The sequence below is a fragment of the Henckelia pumila genome, chromosome 2 (assembly GCF_033568475.1).
Source record: "Henckelia pumila isolate YLH828 chromosome 2, ASM3356847v2, whole genome shotgun sequence".
Taxonomy (NCBI): Eukaryota; Viridiplantae; Streptophyta; class Magnoliopsida; order Lamiales; family Gesneriaceae; genus Henckelia; species Henckelia pumila.
In genome coordinates this window covers 17,061,566-17,071,524 of record NC_133121.1, presented here as the reverse complement: position 1 = coordinate 17,071,524, position 9,959 = coordinate 17,061,566, and the positions used below count along the sequence as shown (strand labels likewise).

Genomic DNA, 9,959 nt, shown 5'->3' with positions numbered 1-9,959 from the left:
AGTACATTGGATATCAAATTATATCAAATTGTAACCATAAAGAATGAAATTGCCCGCACACAACCGTCCAAATTGTAACCCTAAAGAATGAAATTGCCCGCACACAACCGACGGGACTTAAGCATGGACTCGAAACATGCTTGTTTTGAGCAAAGAAAGTAACTAAATCAACCTAAATAAATTAGAAACTAATCCGCAGTCAGCGGAAATCGAACCAGAGACCTCTTGATCTCATATTTACATCGATATTCAAAAGTAAAGAAAAAACAGAAGGAGATAGCAGTTCAGAGGGGAAATGTGCTGAAATGATGAGATAAGAGACTAAAAATATATTGGGTCACCGACAAAGGGTCCCACCAAGAATAGGTCTTTTTCTGGTGGCATTTATTGATATTAAATTTATTCTATTTAATTTTTATTAAACACTCAACGATATGATGTTCAGTTCGAAAGAGACTCAGATCAAATCAGCTGATTCTTAGCCCTTAGGTGTTCTTACTTTTATTTATTTGTATATTTATATTTAATTTAATATTTATTATGATCATTTGTAATTTTCACTCAAAAATTTACACACAGAGACTGAGTATTTCATTTTTATTAAGATTTAATTTTGATGCAAGTGAATTAGCAATACTTAATAATCCATGCGATGAAAAAGTTTTGGTATTGTGTTGTCGACTCATTCTAGATGTATTTTTATACTAGATTTTATCTGAGTTCAAAACAAATCATGCATATTTCATAAGTGATTTTTTTTATTTCAGATATTTTCACAAACATCTTATATAAACTATATTGAAATTGTCAGCAGCACTCATAAACCAACTCATTGTTGTCTAGTCTTCATCTTGAAAAAAGCTAACTAAAAAACCGAATCATAACATATGTTATTTAACTATCTTTGGATATTGACAATTTTTGCACAATAAAATTAAGTTATTTGTTGGGGTAGCTTAATAACTTTAAAATATTATTCCATGGTCTTTTGAAAAAAAAAAATATAATACTAACAAATGGTTATGTCTACCATATATCATATAAGAGAATAGAAATACATGAAAATATCAGGAGTAGTTGAGTTGGTTGAGTGTAAAATTTGGGTCGGAGTCTTTAAATTTTCATGTCAAAGTTAGTTGTTCTTGTTTGAGCTTTTCTGTATTCTTCTGCAAGTTATTTGGTGTGTGTGGTTTACAAACTAATGCATAATCTAGAGTTTATTCAGTACACATTTGAAAAATAACGGCTAAGGGTTTCTTATTATAAATAAATAAATAAATAGAAATACATGAAAATAAACAAGTAGGAATTGAATATGAATTTTTTTGGGATAAAATTACAGTATAATTTATTTATTTTCTTTCGGAAAAGATGTCCAGAATACTACAATTTGGGCCAATTATTCAAGAACAACTCCAGAAATACACAAAACCAACTAAACAAACTCCATATCCTCCTAGTCTCCTATTACTTACATCATCTGCCCAAACTGAAAAACACATATCCCACCACATTATTTATCATCATCATCATTCATAATTCTTGTTCTTGTTCTTGCTCTTTGCTCTCGTCGGATTCTTCGACATCTGATCTATACTTGTACCATGATGCCCAAAACAGATAATTTGCGAAATTCAACAAACTTAGGATGGCTAAAAACCAGTAAAAATAATCCAACTTGTTGTGATCCAAGTCTGGTGCCTGAAGCCACCCTCTTTTGCTTGCTGTGACTTTCTCAGTGATGGCATTCACAATGTTCACAAAAGCAGTGCTCAAGAAGTACCCAAACGACAAAGACAACAAGGCGAAAGACGTCGAAAGAGACCTCATCCCGGACGGAGCTTCTTTGTAGAAGAATTCCATCAGCCCAACCATAGCAAACATGTCTGCAATACCGAAAACACCGTATTGGAACGAAAGCCAGAACAAGCTAATGCTTTTGAATGGATCTTTTATCGACTGATCCCTTCTTTTCACTTCTACTAGACCGGCAATGCCCATTGAGACGATTGACAAAACGAGCCCAATGCCTACTCGTTGTAGCTGAGTGATCCCGGTTGGATGGCCCGTGATCTTTCGAGCGAATGGGATGAAGAAAAACTCATATAGTGGGAGCAGAAAGGCCATGAAAACGAGGGGGATCACAGGGATCGAAGGAGGCGGGATCTTCCATGAGCCTAACTGAGGGTCCATGAAGTATCCTTGGAGTACTGAGAAGGTCTGTAGCTGTGCTAGGCATGTGTTCATAATGATGGTGCTGGCAATGATCGGTAGCATTCGTATCAGTATCTTGACCTCTTCGACCTGTGTCACTGTGCAAATTCGCCCTGATTTGGGGCTCGCACCGTCTCTAAGAACGGCAGCTTTGTCAAGAAACCTGGACTTGAACAAGATAAATGAATGATGTAGATCACACTTGTGAGAGGTATTAGTACTCTTGCAATGGCTTGGAAGTCGAAAAATTACCCGAACTGGTCAGTGTGGCAAAGCTTTTCTTCAAATGGATCTCTGTCTTTGTCTTCGAGTTCATGTAACTCGTCAGGGTTCTCTGGCAAGCTCAAGTTTTTGTTCTGAATTGCACCAATGAAAACCTGCAAAACCAGTAGAAAATTTCAATGTTACCTTGATTAACCTCATTCTGTTATGACAGTGAAAGAAGTTAGAATTGAACTCCGAGTCTCACGCCAGCTACGCCGATGAAAGCTGGATCAAATGGAAGCCTTAAAGTAGGACTCACATGTTATCAATGTATCAGAAGTATATCTATCGGTGTAGCATAGACAAATTTTTTAGACGAACCTGTGATATTCGAACCATAGGGCTGCTGGATAATGGTGGAAACAAGTAGAAAGGCTTCCCAAGTGCAAGAACCACGAAACCTACGGCCGCAGTCACCAAGCCGGTGAAGAAAGCCCACTGCCAACCTCTATGCAGGGCAATCCACACAACCACAGTCACACCTATTAATGATCCAACAGTTGCACTGAACTGATAATAATTGAAGTAGCTTGCAACACCCTTTGCTCCTTTCTCGTCTTTTCGATCAAACTGATCCGCCCCAAGTGCAGCAATAGACCCCTTGACTCCACCACAACCCAAAGCTAACATACACAAAGAAGCGTAAAAAAATATGGATTCACTCCCCTTGATGCAGCTTGGTTTATTACTACATGGATCAGGCTGCAAGCTCATGGAGTGTGCTTGGATTGTAACCAACAGCAATCCCTTTCAAAAAAAAAAAAAAGAAAAGAGAAGAAAAATTCCCACTTAAGATAACAATCAACTAAAAAGAATCAGAAATTTTCAAGAAGATGGAACTTTTTTTACCATTATTTCAAGAAACCCGAAAAGTAAGCACGTGTAAAGCCGGTTCATGTAAGTGTCTGATATGAATCCTCCCAAGATTGTGAGCAAGAAAGTCGAGCCTAAGAAGTTTGTGAGAGTATTCGCCGAAGTCCGCATATCGAAGAACAAAACAAAGTGAAAGTACAGAACCATGGTTGACATGTTTGCCACAAATCCTATGTTCTCCAAAGTTGCCAATACTGAAACACAACATACATGCATTTGATCACTTGGACTTGCGTATTACTGCAAAAAGGAAAGAGTTTAGGTGTTGATTTGATTACCAAAAACGAAGATGCAAGCCCGGAATCCCCCTCGTTTTTCGCATGCGTTTGCCTCCATCTTCTCCTGCAAATGAGCAACATTCAAGGTGAGTTCGCTTCGTAAAACGAAGTAGTACTGATCATGTTCACTAATCACTTGAGAAATTACCATTACTTGAAATTTTTTTTTGTTTTTAAACTGATATTTGATCAAATTTAGTTGTGCTGGATACCATGATCGAGTTCATATTTATATGCATTCTCGATCTTATGTAGTCCAAAATTTAGTATTCCTGCTGCCGCCCTGTCTGAATATGCTTGTCCATATAGTTTGATTTTCTTCCTGAGCTTCATCCAATCTCAAGAATATAACTGATTGTTTCTTATTTATTTTTAAATTTCTTAGAAAATATAATAACCCGGAAATTGATGAGGCTGAATTTAATATGGAGAAGGATACAAAAATGGGTTTCATGCAGAAATCTTTTTCAGAATTCACTGACAGAGAGAGTCCAAAAATGGTCGCCATTTATCCTCATGTTATTAGATTCTTGTTCTTATATTTGTATCTATAGGTTAAAGTTAATTAAAATATTGTCATTACACAATACGTTAATACATTATCATAAGCATAATCTAATACAATCTTTTGATAAGAATGTAGTTCTTAGGCGAAAAACATAGCAACAGAGCGTTGGCAAATTGAAGGGAAAAACCGCATCCATCGCACCGCATAGTTGGAGAAATTTATTTATTTATATTATTAATGATATAGAACATGCAACGTATTTGTCATTTTATATTTAAACTAAATTTAACTTACAAACAAAATTTTGAATTTCCTGCTTAAATTTAAAAGATTTCCCAAACTTATGAATCTTTGTTAGTGTTGGTATGTTTAGTTTATCCCAAATCGGTAGATTAAATAACCTGAGAGTTTAATATATAGACAAGGACAAACCTCTTGAGTTAGCTTTTGACGGTGAGTTAGGTCCAAGTTCTAACAGTTTTTTTTAAATAAGTCCAAGTTCTAACAGTTAGGTTGAACTACATCTATAAATTTTCATGCAATTTGTAATAGTTGAATAATTAATTAGATTATGCTCAAACACTTTTATCGCATGTAAAAGTACGTAAAATAATCAAAATTCAATACAAGCCAAAAGGCTGGTTACAATGAGTGTTTCACGTGTAAAGAATTCCAACTTCTTCAAAACTGCTGAAATAATCTAACGCATTTTTGCTCTTGCAAAGAACACCCCAGCCACCAACCCTGTACAAAGAAACACCAATTAAACAGTTTCACATTGCAGGGAAGGCTCGATGAGATCGAGCATGTGCGGTTTCGCCTATCATTTATTGACTGAAAGTCTATCTTTTATATCTATTTTCTCTTGAAAGGTAGTTTCTATAAAGTCGTCACTGATCAAAATTTCGAGGGTCGGCTCGTGAATATAAGGTTTCACAGAGTTGACAGAGGCTTACCAAAGAAAATGCTAGCAGAATTTTCCAAACTTGTTGGGACTTTAAAGAGGAGGATGCCAGCAACAGAGAGAGGTATCTTGTTCAGAGACCCTATAAGGCTGCAGGAATATGCTATGCATGTGAATGGATTTGCCAAAAAGAAGATGAGCAAATCTAACTTCGGTTGACCGACAGCCGATATGACTGCAAGCAATAAAAGATCTCAAGATCCCCAGATTTTACCTTAGGTTGTGCGTGGATTGATGGATTTGAGATGATGAATATCAAACCATTGATCACAAATTGGCTTGCTTGGATGGACAACATTGAAGTGAATTTCAAATTCACTCCATTATATCAAGTTATGCAATTTCAATAATAATTCTAGTTGTTTCTCAAATGCACCCGAGATAGGCGTCATTTGAAATCGATCCATCAAATCCCTCCTTCCATATTAAATTTATCAATCCAAGTGCAGCAACCTTGGGTAATTTTTATTGTTCATGATCATGACTGCACCTATTGAAACTCTGAAGTTCTACACATGCAACACTGGTTCATAGATAATGAGCTATTTTCTTGGTATATGTTTTAGACCAAAGAAACATGTAAACCAGTTAGATTCTCCCTTCTCTTGGCGATATTTCAAAACCAAAAATCAATGTATAACACCATTTTGATGTTGTAAAATAATTGCTGTGCGTAATCTAAAATGCAAGTTTGTTGCCGCTCTCTTCTTAGAGATAGGATGCCAAAATCAACCACCTACGACAGACGTGAAATAATGAAACAGATAGCATAGTTTCACCTGTACGTAGTAGCCCCTGTTTGATGTAGAAACCACAGAGAAGTGAAGCTTATTGCCAACCCCAAGAATCCACTAAATGTTATCACCAGCCAGAATGTTGGCAATCTCAAAAGAGGTCTGCCATTGTGAACAAAATAACAAATTTTGAAAAAGATTACCACATTTGCGCCACTTCTAGTATTTCACTGTACCGTAGAAGACTAGGTTATAGAGTTGCCTCAAAAAATTAATGGCTTAAAATTAACTTCCAAAAGAAAATTATATTGAATTTCGATGATAGGAAACATCAGCCAAATCACCAATAACTTAGAGTTAACTTCACTTACGTGTGTAAGAGATAATCGACCTCATTGAACACAAAAATAAGAAAAATTCCTAGAGGGAGCGAAAGGCAATTGTTGAGCAGGACCATTGAGAATTCATTCAACTCTCCAGATTTAGTAACTTGTTTTGCTGTATCCATGATCCTGCGTAAAGTCAGCTGCACCACAAAATATTACTTTCACTTTTCACTTTCAAACATTAAAAAGAGATGCAGCAGCATTTTGCAGAAAACACAGAACAATTACTCCAAGAGGCTAAGCCATATCCATGAGGAGCTCAGTTTCATGATATTTAACAAAACTTGAAGAATATAACGACAAGCAATACAGATTCACAATTTAAGCAGCACCTGGCATTGCCATGAGTTGAAAACAAGCAAAGAATCGATGAAACACTCTATTTTTGAATAAATAAAGAGAGGGTCACCGCAAATGTGTCCATTGAAGATAACCAAAAGTATATAAACACAAGAAATGAAGGGGACACTCAGCAAGTGCAATATTACGAAGCTCGGTTACTTACGGAATATGATGCTGTCAGACAACAGTTCATGAACTGCCATGTATATCCAATGGCATGAAATGACAGATCTGTAATTCCACCAGATATTGCTGAAATGATCTACAAAATGATGGCACAAATTTATGGACAATTCAACCATCACAAATAATTGAATGAAGTAGTAGAAAAGGAATTTAGAGCCCGGTTTTGCTTGGTTATGACTGATGTGTCAATCAACACAGATATTCTTAAGACCTCGACAAATAAATTCTGATTGATGGCCATTCAGGACTTAGCTTGTAAATTATTCAGCAGTGATCAAGTAAAAAAATACATAAAAAGAGTGAAATAACTAGTATAATTTTGCAGAGTAGCAATATCAAGACTCAATGGAATGCTGTCATTTTATCGACTGGAATATAATTATCGAGTTGGCTGATTATGTATCAGCCAGAAGACATACCATTAAGAAAAGAGCTGCCCAAACCCTGTTGTCATGATGTTTGTTAAATAAATACATCTCACCAACAGCAGTCAACACATTGGTTACATTCTTCAGAACTGTGACCATGGCAACATTAATGTACTTTAGACTGCATGCAACATGAATAATATGTCAGGCTGTTATTATGTGAAACACATTAAGATAATTCCTGAGATAAGAAGCATGTAAACTATGAAATTCAACCAAAGAAAAGAAATTTATGTCTATGGGCATCTAAATAAAATCAAGAATCATAAAGAAGCTGAAATCTATATATGCTCCCAGCAAAAAAAAAAAAATCTTTCCATATCGCATAAAACAATTTCAAAAATTCAATAGCCATGTTACCTGTGACTGTGAAGAAACACCACAGTGCAGATTATCATGAGGATTAGCCACTAAATAATAATCAGATACTTTATCGTAAAATCACAAATGTTCTATTTACAAATGATACAGTTTACACCAAAAATGAGTGCCAGATAAGGGAAACTAGTACCTAAACATACTTGTGATCAGCATCCCAACAAATATAACATTGACTGGCAACCAGACCTTAATTAATCTCCATGTAAATGGTTCCGTAGTAATTAAGCCAAGGAAACTTAAAAGGGAAACGATAATCACCGAGACAAAATTCTGCATCCAAAAACAAACTTTGTTCATATTTAAAGAACATGGGGACTTAATTAATAAACTGAACTATAGTAATTCGGTAAGATTTTTAATGGAAAGTAACCTGATATAGCATCAAAGAAATTCCAGCGTTAAAGTCATAACTGGAGAGGACATACTTGTTAACCAGTATCATGCTGCACGAAGAAAAACAATACGCAAGCCCAGATAACAGGGCCTGATTGTGTAAAGAAATTCCTCTTTTACTTCTCACAGTCTTTTCTCGATCCTTTTCTGTTCTTCCACTCTCCACATCAATCTCATCATTATTACCAGGGGTTCTCATCCCAAAAGACGCTCTGAAAGATACAAACATGGTAAAATAAACTACTATTGCCACAAGACCATACAGGCCAATGTAAATATTTTAATCAAACTGTTCACAAAGAGTTGTTTCATTTTAATTTGTATTATACAACTCTTCCTAGTATTTGACAAGAGGAACACCAAGAACCTGTCCACGAAGTAAACATGGAATGAATATACCTGCTAACTAATTCTCTTCGGACTGGACTAGAGACCTGATCCAGCGAGTTGTTGAGCTGATGATTTTTCAGGTCTCTTTCGCCACTTGGGGAACCCTTCCCAATATCTGCTGTTGTGTTTCTTTCCAAAACAAGATCAAGAAAATCTTGAGAAACACCTTTTGACAAAGCACTGCCATAAGGAAAAATTTAATGGGAATCAGTTGCAAAGGTGGTTGTGAATCATCCTTGGATTCAACATTGAAAGATGCAAGAACTCCAATTCTGATTTCACACTAAAAACAGGTTTTTTACTTAGAAACATTAGAACTGAAAAGAGGGGAAACAAATGCAAAAAGAATGACAGAGCTAGAATAGGCCGTAATAAAATATTGACCAAGAAATGAAATTATGGGAACTTCAGTATCTAAAAGCGCCTCAAATCAAATTAGCCATTAAGCATAAACTCAATAAAGGATTTTCTATATGTCATTAATTTTCCTGGATGTAAAATCTTTGCCACCCACCCAACAGAAAAGCCAAGATCTTCCAGCTTGGATAACATGGTACCCATAAATCCCTTTGGCCACCTTAACCAACCATCCAACTCTGTTACTACCAAACACAAACCACCACACTTCCTCCACGCGTTCATCCAAAAAGACAAGTTCTTTACTCTGAAATCTATCCAAGAAACACAACTACAAGAGTTTCTTGATTCTCCAAACAAAAATTTTAAAAAAAAATTTAAAATTTAAAAAAAAAAATTGAAAAAGAAGGTAAAGAATCAGTGGAAGTCATAAATCCCGGATGCCCATCACGATTTTAATCGTGTAAAACAATCCCATCTAAATAACCAACAAAGAAAAAGTACCTAGGAGTCATTTACGATTCACATACACGCATTTGAGCGCGCAATACTTGTTCGTGTCGATTGAATCTTGAACCCAGAAGCAAGAACAGACGGAGACACGCTTTATGTGAAACGGACGTCGTGCAAGAAAGGAGGAGAAAAGGGAGGAGTGTCACAAGTCAAATTAACAAATGTGCAATGAAGAGGGCAGGTTACAGTTTATTCAGTTCATTTTTGGATTTCTTAGAACTCAAACTTGTTTCTATTACTATACGGGGTTTCTTTGGTTTCCAAATTTCCTGATTTTGTATGTTGTACGACGTCGTTTACTTCTAATTTAGGTCAACAAACAAAATGAAAAAGGAAAATTATTTTTAGCGCAATATTTATGCATCAATATTCAATACACTAAGGTATAATAAACATTTTCTGACCCATTTTTGGTATGGGTATTTTAAACAAATTAGCATTCAAATGACAACATTATCCCTGTCCAATAAAATAAATTACACATATATTTACAAATAATATTAATTTATTTTATATTAATTCATACATTTTGCTTACGAATTATAAATATATTTATAAAATTCATCATCTAAATAGTGATTAAAAAAACATAAATCGTGCTTCCAAAAATAAAAAAAAAATTCGATTGTTCGCAAATAACACGTGCATCCTTATATTGTTATATCGTCAAAAGATATTAACAACGACCCAACAAAGAGTATATAGAGTAGATTTTTCATACTAACAATTTCTCATATGAATCTCTCGC

General features: G+C 35.3%; 2 protein-coding genes across 4 annotated transcripts; both read right to left on the bottom strand.

The window, feature by feature from the left end:
- Window positions 1-1,484: 1,484 nt before the first annotated feature.
- LOC140880054 (protein NRT1/ PTR FAMILY 4.3-like) lies at window positions 1,485-3,426 on the bottom strand. Its single transcript, XM_073284140.1, has 4 exons — window positions 3,328-3,426; window positions 2,800-3,225; window positions 2,467-2,591; window positions 1,485-2,377 (listed from the first exon to the last, which is right to left on the bottom strand). Exons 1-4 carry the CDS (start codon window positions 3,373-3,375, stop codon window positions 1,534-1,536), a joined length of 1,443 nt encoding a protein of 480 aa, XP_073140241.1. The 5' UTR covers window positions 3,376-3,426; the 3' UTR covers window positions 1,485-1,533.
- Window positions 3,427-4,709: 1,283 nt separating this feature from the next.
- Window positions 4,710-9,441, bottom strand: LOC140880056 (GDP-mannose transporter GONST1-like). Of its 3 annotated transcripts, none has more exons than XM_073284143.1 (10): window positions 9,203-9,441; window positions 8,351-8,521; window positions 7,929-8,163; window positions 7,689-7,828; window positions 7,169-7,298; window positions 6,727-6,825; window positions 6,207-6,361; window positions 5,881-5,997; window positions 5,094-5,191; window positions 4,710-4,881 (listed from the first exon to the last, which is right to left on the bottom strand). In XM_073284143.1, the coding sequence occupies exons 1-10, from the start codon at window positions 9,211-9,213 to the stop codon at window positions 4,838-4,840; spliced, it is 1,200 nt and encodes a 399-aa protein (XP_073140244.1). In that variant the 5' UTR covers window positions 9,214-9,441; the 3' UTR covers window positions 4,710-4,837. The 3 variants fall into 3 exon arrangements, with proteins under 3 accessions (XP_073140244.1, XP_073140245.1, XP_073140243.1); XM_073284144.1 differs by having other exon boundaries at window positions 9,229-9,441; XM_073284142.1 differs by lacking the exon at window positions 9,203-9,441 and adding an exon at window positions 8,856-9,051.
- Between the last annotated feature and the right edge of the window lie 518 nt (window positions 9,442-9,959).